This window comes from Protomyctophum bolini (assembly GCF_963924005.1).
Source record: "Protomyctophum bolini genome assembly, chromosome: 14".
Lineage (NCBI taxonomy): Eukaryota > Metazoa > Chordata > Actinopteri > Myctophiformes > Myctophidae > Protomyctophum > Protomyctophum bolini.
In genome coordinates, this window is record NC_137875.1 from 34,223,496 (window position 1) to 34,246,895 (window position 23,400).

A 23,400-nucleotide genomic window follows, 5' to 3' on the forward strand; every position below is an offset into this window, starting at 1 on the left:
ATTAAAAAAAAGCTATCTAATGCCATTAGCTATATATGGACCAGACTAGAGCTATGCCAATTAGAAGATGAGATGATATTGATAACTCAGATTTTGTTCTTAAACTTTGTAACTGCTGTGGAAACCTCATTGAAGCCTATAACATGTTACCCTACATACAGGTCTACAATAAGTTTAAGTTGTATAGTCTATTATTTTAGAGCATAACACCTGCCTACTATTTGTTCTGTCTTGCTAAGCCCCGCGGTGGTGTCCTCTGCTTGTTGGTGTGGTGATCCGTGGGGGGCCTGGCCACGGAGCCCTGGGGGCGCTCCAGAGTCCAGACTCGGATCGCCTTCATCTTCAAACAACCAGTCAAATTAATACATAATACACTGTGGGGGAAAGTCCGATTTGACCAAACTTTCCCCCCCCGTTTAGACTAGAATGGAGACCTTGTTTTAGTGGAGTTTGAAATTGAGCTGCCTGGAGAAACAGTCTCGACTCTCGAGTCGAAGCGCCTAAAGGACTGTGACTCATGCAGTCTCAGGTAAGAGAGTAAGACTATTTATCGACGAGGACTCGAGGAGGACAGTGACATTCTTGGAAACCAAGTGATCTTTGCGGAGGCTATCGTCCGGTGAAACCCCGCCCCTTATGTTAATTTAACGTGATCTCGCAGCGTGTGTGTGTGTTTGTGTGTGTGTGTGTGAGAGAGAAGAGCTGGATCAGGCAGCCCGGTGTCGATGAGCCTGCATCACACACACAGTCGTCACACACACACGCACACACAACCTGCCGCTACAGATAAGGTGCGTCCGGGACCTTTATGAGCGCAAACAGCCAAAACGTGACCGCGCCGATATTATGTAGAGACGCAAACAGTGCAGTTCCCCGTCTATTCCCTGGATCCTGCAAAACCACCTTGCATCAAACCATGGGAGGTCAGATAACAAGGAATTCCTTTTACGGTAAGAATATTTGACATTTTAGACGCGGATACGTTTTACATGCTTATTCAGGGATCAAGCCAAGAGTCTGCTTATTATGAAGTTTGATAGCCTTCTTGTATTTCTTGAAATAATATAACATAGCATGCATTTAAACTAAGTCCCCAATCTATTTCAAAATACCCTGAGGATTTTGAACTGTACATTTGTTCAGTTTGAAATCATTTCGAATTGTGTTAACAAATGGAATTGAAGCTGGTGAAACTGCTATGAAAGTGCTTGTTCTAGGCTATAGCCTACTGTATGTAGCCTACTCTGTCTCATAAATTGAGTCACTTTCTGTAGGGGCAAATTAGGTGGCTATCTGAACTTCTGAATACTTCTTTTCTCACAGGTCAAGTAGGCTTATTTATCGTATAAGAAAAGTGTTATTGTTCCTTAAAGTTGAATTACCTCCAAAACAAATGACACTATAATTGTCTTTAGAAGTAGTCTAGAAAAGTATAAACATGTTATTTTCTATAGTCAAATATATTTTTATTGTCTCTACAATCTATTATAATTTTAAAAAAATAGGGTAAGTGATTTTCTTTGGTTAAAATAAGTGTTAAATAGCTCTATATTGCTGTATAGAGTGTTCAGTAACAGAATTCTCATCTCTACAGAAAATGCATTTTCAGGACTTTATACCAATTGTATTCAATAGAGAACTCTGCAGTCGGGATACAGATTAAAGAAGTGAAATGGATGTGATGACACAAAGAAATAAGCAGACACAATTGGAACTGGAACACACACTATAACAATGAAGCTGATAAATAGATATACTCTCTCCTGATTGGCTGAAAAAGTGTCAGCTACTTGAACATTTATTTTGTGTTTATTTAAAGACCTGGAGAGACAGGGAGGCCCCTGTTACTGAACAAACACTCTATGATTATCAGAATGTAGTGCTTTAACAAAAAAATATCACATAAATATTTAATTAAAGTCTTCCACAGGTACCAATATTGTTTCTCCCAGCAGTTGAATCATAACCATACACCAATTGAATGAAAGTGCACAAATATCCTAAAAAGTCAAAACCTTTTAAAAGTGACGTGCAAGGGTCATTATGGTTTGATCATCATTAAAACTCTAAAAAAACATAAATGTTCACCAGTTCTTTAGGATGATGCCCTGCCCTGGGGTGCTGCTCCCGTCCCGTGTTTGAGAGCCACCATGTCTTATTAATATCAATGATAAATCACATTAAGGGCCTACTGTATATACTTGGCTTGTTATTAAAACCAGGACAGAACACAGAGGACGTAGGAGGCCATGTGACAGCTGGCCAGACGTCGTCTCTCCAGTGTTTTTCCTGTACAGTTAATGACAGCAACCACAGTCATAATGTGTACGGCGGTGGTGCACTATTAGTAATATTATCCTTCCTTAACCTGCACATCTGAAGTTTGCCGTGGCACCTCTCTTTATCATGGCGGGGGTCTGCTCAGTGTCACGCTTGACATCTCTGTCGTCTGTCAGGTTACATGGCTTGGTGGTAGACACATGCTCAGCCTGTCACTGTGCCACCAGTGATGTAGCACTAACCAGAGCTGTTTTCGCTTCTTTTTCTTTGTAAGTCTTTCGGTGAAAGTCCAAGACTTGACTTGGACTTGCACCAAGTCCTGGTTTTCACAACTGCAACCTGACTCAAGTCTAAAGGGACGTTCACACCATGCACTCTAACTGCAGCTATGAAGATAAAAATAATTCTATCTCAGGTGAATAGCGGAGTCCACACCACCACTATAACAAAGGAAATGTGAACGATATAGTTATAGTTATCATCATTGGAGTGCTTGTTGTGAACGGCCCTTAAGTCTCAAGTCTACAACTCTGGTATGCTGTTTACCTCCCGTTTTGGTGTTTTTAATTGAACCAGCCATTGTGGGTATGAACTGTAGGGCCAGTGGTTCTCAAAAGTCCAAGTGTGCCTTCAGCATTTTTTGCAGCCGCAAGAGTTGAAATTGGCATATTGAAAAAGGCAAGATTGTTTCTTTAGAGCTGTTTTCGGCCATTTAATGGAATTCTGTGTTGAGTGGTTTGTCATTGATTGAGTACAATACACTGGCATTGTTTCCTCAAAGCCATCACGTATAACATGACATCAGGCGTACAATATGGTGAACAGACTTGTTATGACTTCATTTAAAGGCATTGTGCATAGAGCAACATTCAACAGTGTTCAGACGCCGTGTGAGGGCCTCAAGGCACCCATGTATTGTGTAAACAAATACTGTATGCTTTAACACTTGGCAAAGGCCCACTGTCTTTGAGAAAGAAAAAAGCTCTTTTGCTCTGCATTTGTGCCGTGCCTGAGGTCTGCTCTCAGAAGCCACATAATGAGTCTTTGTCTTCAGAACCGTATAGCGTCCCTCTTCAGTGGGGAGAATATATGGCAAACAGACGATCTATAAGATCTACAAGCTTCGGCAAGGATCTTTATGCTGAGTGAAAACACGAACAGGCCTAGTATTGAGCCCTGGGGACTCCAAGGTAGTATTTAAGTGGTTAATGAACCATACTGCCATTAATGTACTGTATGCATTTATTCGCCCATTATATCATTCATCAACAAAGCTATTTATTTTCCTTTTAATGGATTTATTTTTAGATTTAGCATTTATTTACATTTACTTCAAAGTCATTAAAACCTTGCCAAACTGACCGGAATAATTGGGTCAGCAACAAATAAATAATAATACAGGTTATTTGTCATGCCCAAAGGTATAGCTAATTGTTATGATCTGCATGATACTTCAAGACCCTTACATAACTGTTGCTGTGTTGTAAACACTTTTCTTTAACCTTCCGCATAATACTACTAACAGCAATCATGCCATAGATGAGAATAAACTACTTTAAAAGAAATGCCTCAGTGATAACGGTACCATTGGCCTTGTAATAATGCTTTGAATCATGTGAAAATGTGAATGTGGAGTCTGGACTTTAGCTTAACCAAAGGGAGCGATGAATTTAGAGCTCACAATGGCTCCCAGCCAGGTCCTTATCTGTGTAAAAAGAAAAAAAGCCAGATGTGGAAACAAAAAGAAGTATTTTAGTTGTTGTACAAGTAAAGTAGACCGAATCATAAGTGGAACTTGTTCATTCATGATTATTTTGTGGATTTGTTGTTGGCAGGTAACTGTAAGAATGTGGCTAGACAATGAGACCAGTTTTTCTTGATAAGACCAACTTATCGTGTGAAATGATCACAATGATACTGTCCTTATTGTCTCTTCTTCACAAGGTACGTAAACATAGATGATTGAATCCCACATTTGACAAACAACGATGTGCTTACATCATATTTTACAAAAAATAACTTACTTAATGACAGGCCTTGAGGCCCATAGGTCAGGAGCCTGTCTCATGTTTCTGTAGCGTGAGGCAGCTTGATGTACAAGTACACCCCCTGGACATGACAATATGTCACAGCGACTTACCCCAATACAACCCTTGATGCTGAGTGACAATCAGGGAGGTCCCATTTTTAGAGTCTTTAGTATGACCCAGTGGGGGTTCACTCTTTTTTGTGTTCGTGAGATACTTGTACCGCATTGTCCCGAATATAAGACGACTCTGATTATAAGATGACCCCCATTTTTCAAGACTCAATCATTTGTGGAAAAATAACATTGAATGTCAAATAGTCTAGTCCCCGATTATAATATGACACAGTTCTTTTAGGATATTTCCATTGGGAAAAAAACGTAGTCTTACCATATATTAGGCCAATAGGGGTATTTCATTTTTTATCAAACATTCATTGAAAGTCTTTTAACTCTCTCGTTTATTAATTTGATGGTTTATTGGCTTGTCTGTGAGGGAAAGTTATAGCTAATGGTACTGTAAAAAGTCTGCTCTAAGATAAACAGCCCATCAAAGAGACTTGTGCTCTCTTTGGGAGACACAGGTGGCGCAGAAAATAAGAGGACTAATCAGCCAATCTGTCCATGTTCTGTTCAGTGCATTCACTGTAATGTTAACTTAACCATGTCCTGACCAGTGCATTCAATGTACTAGAATAAACTGGCCACATTCTGTCCAGCGAATTCAGTGTATTGGAATACATTGACCTGACCACTTTCTGTCCAATGAATTGAGTGTATAACCTGACCACATTCTGTCCAGTGAATTGAGTGTATAACCTGACCACATTCTGTCCAGTGTATTTATTCACTGTAATGCGAGGCCGCCATTATAATGTGCCTCTTAGGAGAACAAACCGCTACACTAAGTTCTTAATTCCTTCCATACACCGACAGCAGTCATTTTAAATGACTGTTACATTCCTTACTTGGATAACTTCTGATATCGGCCCGATCTTACCCAGACACGGTGAAATAGCACGGATTGGCAATTCCGTACATACACGCCTAGAAAACCCCAAAATCTATACGTACATATAATACTACTGTTTTGACCACGACGGAGGCATGGCTTTCACTATACTATGTACTATAGTATGTACAGAATTGCCAATCCGTGTTATTTCACCGTGTTTGGGTGAGATCAGGTTTGATATTATTTACGATTCTGTGCTATTTGGTTACAACTCGGACAGGGCTGAGTCAGCTCTACCGAACTTAGCAACGTTCGACTCTGCAATATACTGGTGTCTCTCGTGGCTCAAGTTTGGTATACGGTGCCCCTCCGCCACAGACAGTCTATGGGGAGGATTTCAGTGTAATATGTACGGAGTTTGGGGTTTTCTATATGGAATAATATACTTTTATATATGGAAATGCCAATCTGTGCTATTTCACCGTGTTTGAGTGAGACTGGGTTGTCTAATATATATATTTTTTTACTGCCATTTGTGGTTTCCTTACAGTATCTGTCGCCTCTGACATATTTTGTAACTAGTACTAACTGCTGTGTATACAGCAGTTGTAAGTTGGAAATTAATTGCCCTTTTGGGATGAATAACGTTGTCAGCATCTGAATAACCAATTAGATATATTTTCCCCCCAAACAACTGCATTTAATGTCTGCACAAAAAGTAATTTATTCTGAATTCATCATTCTATGACAGAATAGACAAACTGTTTCTGCCAGCCACCTGCTTTACTCTCATCATGTCTCATGTATGAAAATAGAGATTCACACAGGTTCAATGCAAACAATTAAACATGGCCCACATCTAGGGTTACACGTCATGATGGGGGTTGCTGTAAGCATCTACTGTACATGTCAAGACCGACACTCACTCTGTACTGTTGTACATAATTGTCCTCTTTAAGTTCTCTTAATGCTACACTAATACTCTGGTTCATTGTATGGGGCCGTTTACCTTGGATTATGTTACCTTTCAACCTTTCCAAACATTGAACTTTTCTCCTCCCTTTCATATTCACAGGTTATTAGTAACATAAATGGTGCTCGGTCACAGGGAGAAACAAACAGGCAAGTTTAAAGTTGGCAAAGATGAAGAAAAACAGACGGGTATTACAGGAGATTACCAATTACTGAAATTACCTCACAGCTGCACAGTCTCCTCGTGAACAACGAACCCGGCTCTATATTTTTTCATCCAAGTAGAAAGTCGAAACAACCAACACAGCCATTGTTTAATTTAACCACAACTTTCAAGTGGATTCCTGAAAATAGTCCAATGTAACCTACTCTGCATACGCCCACTTGGTGGTTATACGGTGCAACGTTTTAGAATCTTGAAGCGTGGCCTGAGGGATTTTTCTCACGGAACACATTTCTTGTAGGCCTACGGTGCTATTGAATCAGACAGTAACAGGTAGTACCTGTACATGAGTAAGGCAAATGTTATGTGACAAGTAACAGGTCAAAACCTGTACCCAATCTCATGATAATTAAAGTGCAGTATAATGTACTACAGTGTATCTAATGTACTGTAACTCCAGGTTGAAAGTGGATAATGGGCCCAAGCTGATAATAAGTTTCTCCATCTTTGTGTTTCCACCTAGACTCTCTGGGTGGGCCCTTCCCCACCACAAGCCACCGATGCCACCACAAGCCTAAGCGCTGCCTGCCCAGCCAGCAGTGTGGCAGCATGGCACCCTTCCCCCTCCTCTTTCACCCCAGCGCCAAGGGATCACAGATAGTCATGGACATGTCCCAAAGGACAGTCAAGAGACAAGCCAGCTTCTGCAACGCCATCACCTTCGGCAACAGACCCATCGCTTTGTATGAGCAAGTTCGACTGAAGGTAAAACAAACAGAACCTGACAAGCGCTTTGCAGTGGGCAAGTCTTTTTTTCCTCCCTCTTTTTACCACTCTAGTGTCTCACTCCTGTCTCCCCCGGTGTAATTTTGGTCAGTTTTTCCCTGCTCCTGTGTGGGCCAAAGCAGCAGCTTAGTGCAAGTTTCCACTTCACCTATCAGGCCATCTATGTCTCTAAAGTGAGAGAACAGGGCAAGCATTGCCATGTGAGGAGCAGTGTTATCTTGCATGACAAATGCAATGCAAATGGGGACTTTCAATGAGACAGAAATAGCTCCTCTACAGGCAATAAACATACCAAAGTACCTAATCTTAGTTGTTGTTTAGTAAAGATATGTTGTTTTCACCATTTGTTCAATAGCAGCATACTAGAGAAAAAACATGTATCACTCCGTTATGAGGTAATTCCCAAATGTTCACAGTGAGTTATCTTGCTCAACATTGCTCAAACTCTGTCCCCCCAGATCACTAAAAAGCAGTGTTGTTGGAGCGGAGCACTACGCCTTGGCTTCACATCCAAGGATCCATCCAGGATCAATCCAGACAACCTGCCCAAGTACGCCTGCCCTGACCTGGTCTCGCAAAGCGGCTTCTGGGCCAAGGCCCTCCCCGAGGAGCTCTCCAACGAAGGGAATGTCATCGCCTTCTGGGTGGACAAGAAGGGCCGGGTGTTCTACCGACTCAATGAGTCAAGCCCCATGCTGTTCTTCAGCGGGGTTCATGCTTCGGAACCTCTTTGGGCTCTTATAGACGTCTATGGACTCACGCGAGGGGTCCAGCTACTAGGTGAGTCCCCCCCCTGTAGAACGACTCGTGCCTTTCCTTTTCTCAATATGTGCTAAAACCTATTTTGGTTTGGCTTCCTTCAGACAATGCAGCATCATAGATAATAACAACAATAACAAGCTGTAACCTAACCTTGTGTAAAGAACTTAAAGTTCACAGTATATATATATACTGTATATTCTCTTTTTTTTTTTTTACTTTGTTTCACAGAAGCATTATTTAAATACTGGAGTTGAGAAATAATAAGTGGTGGAAATAACAGCTTCTCTTAATAAGTTCACAGTATATTCTATACACGGTACAGCAGATGTTGGTAGGTGCAGTTCAATCGTAATAGTGCAAGAAAAGGACAGAGTTGTGAGGAAATGTAACCTGACGCTGCCAGATGAGGGCGGTATTGCGGAAACATATTCCCCAACACAACACTCATCTGGGATCTCTGACAGAGTTGAGCCCTGAGTCAGATCTGCTTCGCACCGAACCAATCAGCGTGAGCTAAAGGCGGGATGCGGATGTGACGGTATATAGACACGTCGATATGATTGGTTGTGTTTGCACGCCCACACGGTGATAGACAGACGCTCCCATCCAATCATCTACCATGTATTTTGAAAAAAAGGAACAGCCCCGTCATCGAATTTGCTTCCGCGATCCCAGATCCAAATAAGCTGTGAAACAAATTTGTGTAGCAAGCTTTTTGGATCTGGCAGCGTCAGGTTAGAGGAAATGGGCAATCAGCTGAAAATTGGGTTTACATTTTATTCTTCAAAGATGTATCTATTTACCACACTGAGGTCTGTAGTTTTAGGGCGGTACGGCAGTGTGTATTGGCAGCGCAACTGATCGGTTTGTAATTTGGTACATGGCAGTGGAACCAGTACAGCTGTTGCTAATGGACGACGATCCTAATGAAAACAGACAACTCACCACATCCCAATTGAGAAACCACATAGAATGCATATGATTTCTCCATATAAAAGGTTGCTGGAGCATTAGAAATGGAAGTAATTTGTCAAACTTGAACATCAGTGGAATATTGCTGACACACCTGCCACTTCCACAGCAACAGTTTTGACTCTAAACTTTGGAATCTTTGCACAGACGAGAAATTTGAGTAGTAGATGCATGGAAGTAAGAGAAAAGTTGTTATTGGCTGCAATGCTTCAGTTGGAAAGTTTTATCTGATTCGAGTTTTGAGTGAGAATGATTGTGAGTTGACTTTTACATACTGTATAGCTGCTCTACTTTTCCCACATCCCACCAAAAGAGGCTAGTGGAAAAAGATGGTGAGAGATTAGAGAGGCTGCATAATAACCACCATCATTAGAATCAAAGAAATGTCTTAAAGGCGGAATTTGAAAATGGCTGAAATCCATTTTGAAAAGTTCACCTTTGTGTTTGAAGGGTTATTAGGTGAAATAATTTTCCACACATTAGGACAAAATAAATTCGACACAGTCGTCACTTCTTTCCCTTTACAGTAAAAGAGCTGTTTTTGGTATGTTCGATCTTACGCTTAACGCAGCTTTGTTAAACTCATCTGTTGAAATGATGGAATCCAGGCAAAAGTTTCTGGAAGTCTGCATATTAAGCTGTTTCCAAAAATTATGCTGGAAGTCAAAAGGAAGCTGTCAACACTATCAATAAAAATAGAAGAGGCTCCCGTATTGTGTAGATAGTGCCATTTAACCTAATTTCTCGTGGTGTTGGCTGACAACGAGCGACTGTCTTATCTTGCTTTGGGCTATTTGGTATCCATCGCCTGAGTGTGACTATCTGGAGTTCAGTGGCCTTGGCGGTGGCAAGACACCAGGCCGCTGTAGCTTACGGCTCTAATTCTATGACGGACATAAGGAGAAATCCACACACGATCCTACTGTATATTCTGGCTGTGCAAGTACAGGCAGGACATGAACTTGTGCAGTTTACTATAGTTGGAGAACCTGTACTAAATTCTGCCAACTGGATGCTTTAACTACTTTTAACCTGGGGTTCCTATTTTGGACATATTATTATAGGTGAAAACCTATAACCTTTTCCACATTATGTCCCCATTTAAAAATGACAGAATTTAGATTATTATTTTTTTTTTCATCCAAATGAGCCAGTAACTGGCGGACTTCAGTAAGACTCTGGGCTTTGATTCTTCATTAGCCTATATTCTACCCTTACGCCATTGTTCCCACATAGATCTAAACATACATGGCCTCTGTCCTGAGCAGATGAGCCCCTCATCCCTCAGTCAACATAAGGGTCACCTCGCTATCAGCCTGCCTCTATAGCCCGAGAACGTCAGTAGTCAAGAGCATGGTATATCTCAAAGTCCCAGTATTGCCCCGGCGGTTGGCTGCAGTTCAACAAGCACTTACTGCCTGAAAATATGGGTGGACACATCAAAGTCTCTTGCGGCAAAGCGGCACATGCGCCTAGTTGCCTTTAACACAGGGCCATGTCGTTAGACTTAATGATGCTTATAATGTGGGCTGGCACTTACGCTGGCACTTGCGTTCACGTATCACATGAACAATTCTGCCAAATTTCACCTGTTAATGGGCAAAGTCGTTCATCATACAATCAGTCCATGAGGGATTATACCAGGTCTGGTCGGAGCAGATGTTTTCTTCTGGGGTCAAATGGAGGGTGCTGCTACACGAACAAACAGACTTGTACAGACTGTAAGGGATGGAATTGGTTAGAATAGATGACCTTGATTTGGCCCTCGCACTAAACGTGCAAAACAAATGGTAGTTAAAGAAGTTGAGTAAAGCAGCATTAAAAAGCCAGAATGTTTTTTTCCTTTTTTTAAGATTACGGTAATTATAATGTCAAACGATTCTTTTTTTTATCAGATTACCGGTAATCACAGCTTAAAAATTAATCACCATTCGAACTATGTCCAAAATATGCCTTTTCTGTATACTGTTGTGATATACAGAAGGCAATATATACTATATATACTGTGTGTGTGCGTGTGCGTGCGTGCGTGCATGTTTTATTCTTAATAACAAATGAAAATGCAAGTATTAATAATTATTGGCTCTTATGGCTCTTGTCAGTGACTTCATTCTCAAGTTGAAATAGCCTACAACCATTTCCTATCCAACTAAACTTCATTCTCTTCCTATTTCAGTCTTAAGAATTTAACTGTAGTTGATCACATCCCTTCTCTGAATGGCTGCCTCGCCTTTCATGTACAGTATGATGGATTGATTTTCAAAGTGTCCCTGATCACATGTCAGGGCATATTAGTATAACCGCAGCAATGCCACCATGTCGTGCCAGGGCTCTATGCTAAAAATGAACACAACTCATGCCCCTTGATATTTGTTATGATGGAATAATCAAATGATCCAGTGGGAATGTGTGGTGCTCAAATATTGAAGAGAGTTTAAGGAACATGAAATATTACTGCTGTCATGGTGGAAAAGACCTCGTAACACTCATTGCATTACATGCAGAAATAAGTGATCATTTACATGTGGAGCAAGATGTATGTCCCCAGGCCTGTTGAAACTGACACACTACTGCTTTCACTGAATTCCTGAAAGTTTGTCCAGGGGGGTAATTGCATTGAGCACATGTTGCTTCACAGGATTCTTGCTGATATTGTACGTTACGTACAATATCAAGGAGTTGACCAAAGGCCCTCACAATCTCTCAAATTTGTATTGCATCAGACCATTCTGATGTCGAGGATCTCTGCAGTATTAAAGAGTAGTGTAATGTTTCTTCTCTAAGCACGGATCAAGGGAGTGCAGTTCAGTAGTTAGCCACCCATGCAAAGAGTCAAAGGTGATCACTAGCCCAGTGAGTTATAATGCCTGAAAGCCGAGATGGTGTTGCATAAGTGGAGAAGGCTAAATTAATCTGCTGTAATCAAACTGAGCCTCATGGGGTGTTCAGACCAACAATAATTGCCCCCGCATAAAGAAAGACATGTTGCATCACCGTGCTCATATATGCAAACTGAAGAGCCCTGCTGCTTTTGAATTGTATTAACTGCATTGGATTGTCGGCTGTTATAGGCGTCTGTGGGCACTCTGCTACAGGATCAGTCTGAGACCCACACAAGGTTTCCTCTAATAATGAACATGATATGTTTTGCTTTCAAAGCTTTGCTACACTGTGGAGTGTGGAGTCGTATTTTTGTGCTTGCCTGTCATCTCTATTCAATGGATCAGGATGTTTCCCTAGGAAATACAAAACGTTCAGTGATTAACAGTTTCTTATCAACACTTTATCCCTTACAGCAGGGCTTCTCAGCGTTTTAGGCCGGTTGACCCCTGTAAATGCTTTGGCCATGTCTCGCGTCCCCCGCCCTAACCCCCTACGGCCTACACCACCCCCAATACAAACTGACTGCAAAAATAACCTTAATAATAGAGAAAATATATCATAAATGAATACTGAAACCAGATAATTAAGGAAGGTTTATGCATGTACTATGTAAACTCCATTTCCCAGCCATTCAGTTGAAAATAATTTGGGGACCCCCCCTAAATAATTTGACGACCCCACCCCCTCCCTCCCCCCCCCTGAGAACCCCTGCCTTACAGTGGCGTTGTCCTCCACCTCTTTTTGGCCTTCTTGGATTCTAAATTGTTTAATGTGTTTGAATACAAATGTTTTTAAATAGATGCCTGATGCCAAGTTCTCAGCTTTGCTGATGTTTCCTTGATAAGGTTTATTGAAAACGACCATGACAAATCAGGAATTTAGCTGTGTTTTACTCTCAGTTCCCAGAATCAAAACACATATGGGAACGATACACCCTTCCCCCTGATCCAGCTTAAGGGTGTCTGGAAATCACAGTTATCCATACTGTAGATACTGTATGACTATACAGCCTTAACAGGATGAGTTTGTTTATAGGGGTGAATCCCAAGAGATCTCATGGCATCCACAGTTTCACTACAGGTGTGATGGATTTCCTACATGGCAGATAAGCACGCCGAGAAGTTATCTTTTGATGGATGAGGGACTCTCCTGTTGGAGGATTGTTTACTAGAGGCAGATGAGTCACTTAATCACTGACAGAACGGTAGTGAACCGCAAGGCCGGCGTGAGCTAACATCATCTACAACCTGTCCCACTAGTCATTAGAGAAGAATCCAAAATGGCTGCCAGAGAGTTGAGGAAGCTGCGTACCTCTCAGGTGATTAAGTGGAGGCTATTGACATCAATCATCTGTGCGGATGATGGCACTGCAGTACATTAGGCCTACGGAGCATCACGGCAGGGAAAACTATGGGCTGTACGCTCCAGGAGCCATTACTAAGTCTGCTGCTTAGTAATGGGGAAAGAACTGTTACATAAATGCTGTGGCCTTGGTGGTGCTTGTACACTGTTCTTTTTTTCTTGTACACTGATTTTTGTTGCTTCTAGCATCAGGTGCGTCATCTGTGATACGTTCAGCTGTAGAATAACAGCCGGTATAGTCTAAATTAAACTCAAATGGTTTGAAACTTGTTTACAATTTACTTTACCTTTAGCTGATACGTTTTTGTCTTTCCTTAACTGATCGAGAGACAACCTGGAAATGTTGAAAAGGCCAAGTGCACAAACATGTTAAGAGCTGTCTGGACACGATTGTACTGCACTTTCCTTGCTTTGTGTCTATTTCTGTGTTCTCTCGCACGCACGCACTCTCGCATGCACACACACACACACACACACACACACACACACACACACACACACACACACACACACACACACACACACACTATAGACCTCACTCATTGTTTGCCTTGTCATCACTGATGCTATCTGCAAGTGCACATGGCTGTGATCTAGGGATAGAAATAGTTTTCAATCAGGACAAATCAGATACAGTAGGTGCAATCTGGCCGCAATAGAGAGAATGTCAAGTACAAGGCACTGTTGCAGTCAGCCCATTTTGTACATGAAAAAAAGGCAAATAAAGAAATAATTCATAATGTATTACAGTTAAAACTTAAAAACACTACAAGCGCTCGGTGGTAAAGTCTATACGAACACAATTGGCCCCTGTTCGGGGAGGGAAGAGGGGCAGGGAGAGTGATAATTAGCCCTTCGCTAAATCCCACCCGAAAAAGTGACTGACCCACCCAGGTGATGGCAATAATACTAATTACCGTAGTCTTACCGTGCATTGACATGCAACATGAAAACTCTTGACGGGCGGTCGTTAAAAGTTGATTTCTCCCTCTGTCATTTCCTCATATTTCTAGTTTATTTAAATAATGTCATGCACATTTGCCCAGTGCATAGCTTACTGCAGGCCTGGTTGACTATATATTTAGAAGACATTTTGAAGGTTTTGCTTCTGAAATTACCCATTATTTATATGGAGAAGTCCCGTCATTTAACAGATGGCAGATGAGTCAGTAGCAGAACGTCAACGACTAAATTGTGGAGAAAACTGAGGGGGGGAAAGCAATACTAAACACTTGCTTACAACTGGAGGAACATTTGTGAATTTGGTTTGGATTTATGTTGATGCTTTATATTAAATTATGTATTTAATCATCAAATTTGCTATTATGCATAGCACATTGTGTTCCTTCTATAGTGTCCATGGGGCTGCATACTAAATGAGGGACCAAAATAAGCTCTTTTGTCCGTTATGATTGATGAAGTTATTTGATAAGCCTGAAGGATCTAACTGTACCCAAGTGAACTGAGTCTATACTAAATGCATCTAATGACTGGTCTGGTGCTCGCAAGCAAACCCTCCAAAAACAATAAACTGGAAATTCAGCATGGTAATAACAATGTGCAATGTCATCCGTCAAAAGTGTGTCTCCAGCCAAAGGCAAACAGCAGACACAGGAGAGAGACGGAGAAAGAGGCAGCGTTTGGGGAGAGATGCTAAGTGTCTCCATATTATAAACATTTAGCGATTTCTCTCAGCAGAAGTCTTTTGCCAGGATTACGAGAAAACTATGAATCATACTCAGGCCTCTTGTCTCTCTCTCTTCCTCTTGTTCTCTCTCTCTCTTTGTCCAGAGGTAGACTAACATTCTCTTTCTTGGTCTGCTGATCGAGCAAATTAATCATCTGAAAATGTGTCCTGTTTTAATGATTGGAGATTTAAACCCGATTAAAGTTACATTAAGGTTTTGCAAGAACAGGGACCCTGCTCCAAGTTCCCCGATTTTAGAAATCACTATAATCTGCCACTTGTTTTGAGAACATTCAAGTCAAAACGCTACTTGAGACCAGCTGGTCGCCTTTCTGGGGTCAAATGCTTTCACGATAGGAGGGACTTGGGGTGCAAACAAAAATTATCTTTACTTCTACATTATGAATGGGAAAGGATCAAATATTACTCACATATTAATACCCTGACAACAGCATAGTTAATTATCCATTTTCCATTATCTCACTTATACCTCATGCACAATCTATAATGCTCATTTACATTTCCAGAGTAATACTTTTTGGCTAAACACTTTTTTTTTCTTTTTCTGTATTTTAGATGGACATAATACCATGTGTTTATACCTCTCAATGTGACTCTGCACTGGGATAACACTCCTTGTTAAAGGACCACTTCACCACTTTTCAACATCTCTTCGTATAATTGGTCCTCACTAATGTTCATGATAAAACACGTCCATTTTCTTCTACTCGGTGTGTGTCTCATAGGAGGGCTGTGGGCAGTTCAGACACCCGTCCACCAGTGACATCATCGTTAGGCAGATCTTTTTTTAACAAGATTTGTTGTGAAATATATTTAGATTTTTATTATCGTGAGAACGATGGCTTCCATTATCGCATTTCAACTTTTCAGGAAAAGAAACCCTGCAGTTTCTATTAGCTTGGATTCCCCATCGATGATGTCACTGGTGGACGGGTTTCTGAACTGCTCACAGCCCTCCTATGAGACACAGACCGAGTAGAAAGAAATGGTGCTTTTTCATGAACATTAGTGAGGACCAATTATAGGAAGAGAAGTGGTGATGTGGTCCTTTAATATTACCAGAATATTTTCTATTTGGGTTTTGTTGTATACTTTTGAACTGAAGTAACATCGTTCTGTTGCTCACTATGAGATTCTGTAATGCATTTAAAAGAGCTCTGTCTCAAATTACCTCAGTGGTCAACTTATTTATTTTGAATCGTCAAACAAAAGTAATGGCCAGTCTTTGCACCTCATCCATGAGCCGTTCGGCCAGAATGGAATCAAACAGATTAAGAGAGAAATCAACATAGATATCATAATAGTGCCTGTCAGCTTTGGATCTGTGGAGCTGGGTCATACTGGGGGAAGCCTTCGAGGGGAAGTTAATCACTTTCAGATGGCTGTGTGTGTGTGTGTGTGTGTGTGTGTGTGTGTGTGTGTGTGTGTGTGTGTGTGTGTGTGTGTGTGTGTGTGTGTGTGTGTGTGTGTGTGTGTGTGTGTGTGTGTGTGTGTGTGTGTGTGTGTGTGTGTGTGTGTGTGTGTGTGTGTGTGTGTGTGTGTGTGTGTGTGTGTGTGCGCGTGCGCGCGCACACAGTACATTTCACTGGGGGTTTGCCCCGTCTTTCCTTGACCTAAACAATGAAATGAGACTGTAATTGGAGAAATGTTTGAGAACAGATTGAAACACCAGAGACCTCCGAAATTATCTGCTGAAATGAAAACAGTGAGGACACTGCAAAAAGTGAAGGGTTTGACAAGAATGTTAAATGCCTGATGGGGAAATTTACATGTTTATACTCTGGGGGCCTCAGTGTGGAATAGTCTACCACTTATACTGCTTTAAGCGGAAGCTAACCATGTTAATCACTCTTTTGGGCATGTCATTAAACATGGCATGTTGTTCCAAAGTACAGAAAACCGATTTACAAGCTCACAACATGTCGCATCGGGAGCATGTAGATCAGCTATTTCCGCCACGTGTGTAAAATAGGGCTTACATAGGGTAAGGGTTCTTGTGTGTTCTTGTAAAGCAAATTGTGTGAATAGATTTTATGTATTTATTTACTCCAGTCCAGCCTTAGTAATACTAGAGTGGTGCCTCTACAGAGGTGCCCGCTGGGCACTGGTCTACTTGGAACGATGCAAGTTGGAAATGCATGCCCCACCCAGATATTATTTATGTCTCTGTCCCTTTTATGCCCATATATGGAGTTCTTTGTCAGGCATGCCCACATTTGGAGTCTATGCAGACGTCAGAGTGCTGTCAGAACAGGCCAGCTCCATATATGGACACTGGGCAAGTGGACAGGGGCCCTGTCCAGACCCCGGGCAGAGGCCTTTTTGGGTCGGTTCTGGACAACCGTGGGTCCGACCGACCCAACACCGGGCACTGCACCCCCTGTGGTGGGGTGGAACGCGTGTCCAATTTATGCAGATGTCAGAATGATGTCAGAAGTCGGTGGGACGAACCCGTCATGGCTCTGGAACCCGTATACGTGGCGTCTATAGTGATGTCAGCTGTGTCCCCTTGTATGCCCATATATGGAGTTCTTTGTTAGGCATGCCCAAATATGGAGTCTGGCCCGGGCAGAGGCCTTTTGTGGCGGTTCTGGACAACCGTGGGTCCGACCGACCGACATAAATTTACGACATACTTGATCATACTACAGCGTCACACAAAAACATGAAGAGTAACAAATCTACAAGCGCAAAGCGAAGCGTTTTGAGCTTGTTGATCGATATTTTTTTAATTTGAATCCTGAAAAGTAACAGTTTTGGACATGCAAGGTTTCCACCCGGCAAGGCGACAAAGACAATGACACAAAGACACAAATACAATGTGTGAAATAAATCTGCCATCACAATAGAACGACCAGAGATTTGTCCAAGTGCACAGTGTTTCGTGATCAGAGATCTATCCAGGTGCACTGTGTTTCGTGATCAGAGATCTATCCAGGTGCACAGTGTTTCGTGATCAGAGATCTATCCAGGTGCACTGTGTTTCGTGATCAGAGATCTATCCAGGTGCACTGTGTTTCGTGATCAGAGATCTATCCAGGTGCACTGTGTTTCGTGATCAGAGATCTATCCAGGTGCACTGTGTTTCGTGATCAGAGATCTATCCAGGTGCACTGTGTTTCGTGCATGTGGTGAACTCACACACTTTACTGGCTTTTAAGTGACATTGGAAACGTGGTACTCTTGTGACATCGGCGAAGTGCTGCGCGTGCCTTTCTCTCGCGGCCGTCTGTCACATTCAGCATGGCCCCTATTTCCTTTCTTTGATGGCGGCCCAAAACATGTGGAAACACCTGGCACCAGGCCAAAGAATTTGACTGGGTCTCGCTACGTGTGTCTCCTGTTGCATTCGGCATGTCAGACATTCAGGGTTCATTCAAACCCATGGAGTTACTCTGCATATCAATAACTAGTTGACCCCTACCCACCCACCCACAGAGACCACCACCACCACTTCACTTCACACACACGCGCACACACACACAGTCACACACACACACACACACACACACACACACACACGCGCACATGCACACATCTGTATCTGCCTGGGATAACACTCCTTAAAAGCTCATCAACATCGATGCTTCCCTGAGAGGTTTTTCTTTTTTTTGTCATAGCCGATAAGCAAAATCCCCTCTCTCTCCTTTTCTGGAAAGACAGACACTCCCCACTCCAAACCTAGCCCCCCCTCTTCTCACGACAGATGACTTCACTCTCTCTGGATGAAGCTGGGGATAGGCCCTCTAGGCATGCAAATCCTCCCAACGCACGCACGTACGCACGTACATGCACACACATGTAAGCTAGCGCACACACACACACACGCGCGTGCACCCACGCACGCACCCACGCACGCACGCACGCACACACACACACACACACACACACACACACACACACACACACACACACACACACACACACACACACACACACACACACACACACAGAGAGACATTTGGAAGAGCTGATTTTGTGTGTAGAGGGTGCAGCTATACTAAAATCCCCCAAAAGCTCCCTAATCCAGTTCCACTGGGCCAAGGAATGAACTGAACCATCACTGAACCGTACCTGTTCAACTGCACAGCAACGTCTGAGTCACAGCTGCTGCAGTCAAAGGTTAAAAAAAGGCACTGAATGTATGGAATCACTGAGATCAGAATCAGTCCAGAATGATACTGCGTTGAGCTTGCGTTGGCATCCTGCAAAAGGATTTGACAGGCTGGGGTTTTGGATGATTGACACATGATTTCATGCCCTATCTATACAGTTGAAGAGGGTAAGGCTTGCTGTTGGTACATCGATATTGAAAAGGCTTTTACAGCTATGATAAGTGAACCGTTCTAATGGCATTCATGTATGCGAAGAGAAACGGGATGCCACGTCCGATAACCTGGACGACACATTCCCTGTGTCTACATTCAACGTGACTTGTTTTACTGGTTTGAGTTGAGAGTTTAGACTCTCTGGTGGATTTTCCCTTGTTTGATGAGAAAGTAAACTAAGAATAGGTAGGGGTTATTTCACCATGTTCCTTCCTCCTCCTAGAAAAGGAGTTCCTCCCTAACCTCCCAAACTGTCAACAAGGATGCATTGGGGAGTTCTCAGGCTTTTTCTATTTCGTTTTTCTCACGGCTCCTGTGGTAATAAGATGACATTGACCCCTGAGAACAGGGTGAGTTAGCTGTGTATTCCACAGATTGAGTAGCTGGACCTGTTCAAAGCCATTTGACAAGGGCACTTTAATCGTGCCTGCAACATGTATTGTCATGACAAAAAAGAGATTACAATTTTCTCCTGCCATTCAGAAAACTTTACATTTTCAAAGTAGAATATAATTGCCCTTAATGCTTAATACATTGTATAATAAAACCACTGGCACTTTTCCAATGTACGCTGTAAAAGTGGATGGACAAGGGGCATCACATGAGGCCATAGTGAATGCCAGCGTTAATTTCTTCTGGCACAATAAACTGCAAACAATCTTCAGAGGACAAAGGATGCAGGCCCACACCTGTCAGTGTGTGATTGACGTTTTAATGAGGGGAAACAACAAGACTCTGGGCACTCCATCTAAAAGAGGAACCAGTTATAAGCCCTTCGCTACCACGCTACTCACACAGTACTTGGCCTAGTGTCAACAGTAATAAAACAACAAAAACCTCTTGCCTCAAATCAGGACATAATGGAAGATTGTAAGCCATTAATTGTGTTAAGTGACATACGGTATACACCATTAATTATCTTTTAAATAGCACTTCCCCTTGGCAACAGAGCGTCACTTTAAACTTTAAGGTGACTGAGGGCATATCTGCATGCCCACACACACACACACACACACGCACATGCACGCACGCGCGCGCACACACACACACACACACACACACACACACACACACACACACACACACACACACACACACACACACACACACACAATGCAGTGCATAAAAAACAGGTCCTTGAATAAACATTATATTTTAGGCCGACACAGATCTTTCAGAATGTTTACGGCTTGTATAAGCCTGTGTCACAATCCTTTCTACAGTTTAAAACACAGTTCAAAGTCTCATAATGAATCGTGAGCTCCAGTAGGAGATCTCTTGGGAACCCCAAGTGCTCGGGCTAACTCTGCCTTGAAGATGATAAGCCTGCTAATAATAAGACCCTCATGGTTGTTTGTGCACACTCTGACTGAGGAAATAATTAAGGTCAAGCAGTTTATCTGTGGTGGGCCGGAGATGTGCTTGCTTTGTGTGATAAAGAGGGAGGGGGGGGGGGGGGGGGGGTGAGGTTGACTCTGTCTGCCGCTCTGCTCACTTCACCCTATCTGTTTTTCATTCTCCCTTTTTTCTTTCACACTCCCTCCCCATCTATTTCCCACCCGGGATACCTAAGAGAGAGAGAGAGGTTGAGAGCCACACAGCTTTAGCCATCATGTTTGTCATTCCTTGGCCAGTGTATGTCCAGTCTTCTCAAATGTCCAATCAGGCTAATTTTAGCCCATGTTTGGAGGGCCAGGCAACGTGTCCCTAAGCTGGCTATGATGCATATCCATTTGTACCAACCAAGGAAAGACATTTCCGGGTTGGTTATTTACATGACGTTGATCTTCCCACGTGGTTTTGTGTTCAACCGTTTGCACGGTGAAGGCTATTTATGAGTTCTTACACAGCACAGATAGAAATGTGATACAATTACAGAGTAGCTACTGTACAGTATCTTAGTTACAGGAGTGAGACATTTTTTATATCCGGGTGCTGCGTGCATCATTCAAAGTTGTAACTGATACATCACTTTTGTTTGCATGTTGTGTAAATATATAGAAGAGGTGAAACTGTATTAGCTTAGTGGATGCAGCTGAGGTCTAGGAATGTGTGCGTGCTCTTGGTCATAACAAAAAGGGGTATATTGGCTGCAGTAGAAAATAACCTTTTATAATATTACAGCCACATGGTTTGACTTGATTTGACTTTGGTAAAAGGAATACAAACTATCAATGCAAATTACGCAATATAACTTAAACCCAGGACATACACATAAAAGCGTAATGAAACACTTATTTCCAACGTGGTCCTGTTTAATATGTCATTACATTTGTCTGCATTTCCTACTCCAGCCCCTTAAACATTCCTGTGGGTTACCACATGTGTGCATTATCATGAAAAACCAAAGCTATATGGGGACAGTCATAGTGAGACTTAGCGGAGTGGTGTCCTGTGTTTTGTATGTACAGTAGGCATGTCACAACTATTATTGTACAATACATAATCGCCTAATTGAGATAATCACCATTATTTTTGCATAATTGTCGTTTCCACGTTGAAAAATGTATTTTCAAACATTTTCAAAAATAGTGGAAATAGCAGATGTACAAGATCAGTTATTTAATGTTCACTTAAAAGTTATTAAATATGTCAGTAATTTCTTATTTGTCAGATCTGCCCTGTGCAACTTCAAAGCCTAAAAAGCCGAACAGAAATAGATTTATTTTCATCATGTTCCGGTGTTCAACAACAAAAACACAATTAAATCGTTAATCGCAATTATCTGTGTGACAATTCATCGTCAAGTGACATATCATAATCGTGACAGCCCTATTTGAATGTGGTTCAGCTGCGACAGGCTCGACTCTGACACTGGGTATCACTGGAGTGCCCACTACGCACCTGAGCTTCACAATGTTTTTTGTACTGTAGCTTCAACTGTGATCATGGCCGTGCCTCTGATGTGCGCAGCTGTGACCAGTTAATGGTGTGCGGACGTCTGGACGATGAATGTAAAACAAGCTAATGGTCTGCATGAGAACACATAGAAAAACATGAAGATAGGTGTGTGACCTTTAGATTCGATTTTGTTCACGGTTATGCTCTGCTCTTCAAGCACTCCGGTAATTATTGTTGAGTTAATGTGTGTGCGTGTGTGTGTGTGTGTGTGTGTGTGCGTGTGTGTGTGTGTGTGTGTGTGTGCGCGTGTGTGCGTGTGTGTGTGCGTGTGTGCGTGTGTGTGCGCTTCCATAGACAGTGAGATGGTTCCCATGGACTGCCTGCGTCCTCGGTCATTTACCGCTGCCCACCGCACCTCCATCCGTCGGGACGGAGACGACTCTCGCCTGTCCATTAGCCTGTGTGACCTCAGCCTCCAGCAGCACCAGGACCTCCAGGAGGAAGTCGCAGATGATGATGATAACGAGGAGGAGGAGAGGCTACGGCCCCTCAGCATCTCCTCCTCCTTCTCCTGCCATGTGCCGCAAAACTCTCAGAACTCCCAGCAGTGCTCCCTGCTGCCCGCCCTGTCCGACAGCGACCTGCGCTTCCACGCGGTACGCGGCGCCCACGTCACGGCCCTGGACGAGCAGACGGTGGCTCGGCTGGAGCCGCGCGGCGAGGAGAGGACTCTGGTGTTCACCAGCCGCCCCCTGCGCTGCTCCGAGACGGTGTTCGTGAAGGTGTCCAAGGCGGGCGCCGTCGCGCGGGTCGGGTCCCTCTCCTATGGCGTGACGTCGTGCGACCCCGCCGTGCTGAGGCCCGGCGACCTGCCCTACAACCCGGACGCCCTGGTCGACCGCAAGGAGTTCTGGGCGGTGTGCCGGGTGGCGGCGGCGCTCCAGAGCGGGGACATCTTGGGCTTTGTGGTGAACGTGGACGGGGAGGTCGTGATGAGCCATAACGGCGTCAGTGCAGGAATGCAGCTGTGCGTGGACAACTCCAGGCCTCTCTGGATGTTCTATGGTCTGCACGGCAACATCACACAACTCAGGATCTTAGGTAAGAGAGAGAGAGATGCTTTATTCATCCCAGAAGGGACATTGAAATTATGCTTAATACAAAGTACAATACAAGTCTCTGCAGTGTATATGAACGGTGTAATGAACTATAGCCTCATAAAAGCAGCAAATGGTTTTGCAGAGCCCACTGTCACATTAATTATGTTGGAGAATGTAATAATGTGTGCGTGCGTTTAAACTTTGTACAAACAGAAATAGTTAACATATATGTTGCTAACACACTCTGTGAGTGTTTCACTAA

The 23,400-nt window shown here is 42.9% G+C and overlaps 1 protein-coding gene across 1 annotated transcript in view; it reads left to right on the top strand.

Moving 5' to 3' along the window:
• The first annotated feature begins 766 nt into the window (after positions 1–766).
• LOC308327841 (E3 ubiquitin-protein ligase NEURL1-like) overlaps positions 767–23,400 on the top strand; it is a 32,166-nt gene continuing 9,532 nt past the window's right edge. The window contains exons 1-4 of the mRNA XM_080781402.1: positions 767–950; positions 6,920–7,161; positions 7,641–7,962; positions 22,393–23,139. Coding sequence (XP_080637528.1) covers positions 809–950; positions 6,920–7,161; positions 7,641–7,962; positions 22,393–23,139 — 1,453 coding nt within the window. The 5' untranslated portion in view covers positions 767–808. The remainder of the gene's footprint in view (positions 951–6,919; positions 7,162–7,640; positions 7,963–22,392; positions 23,140–23,400) is intronic.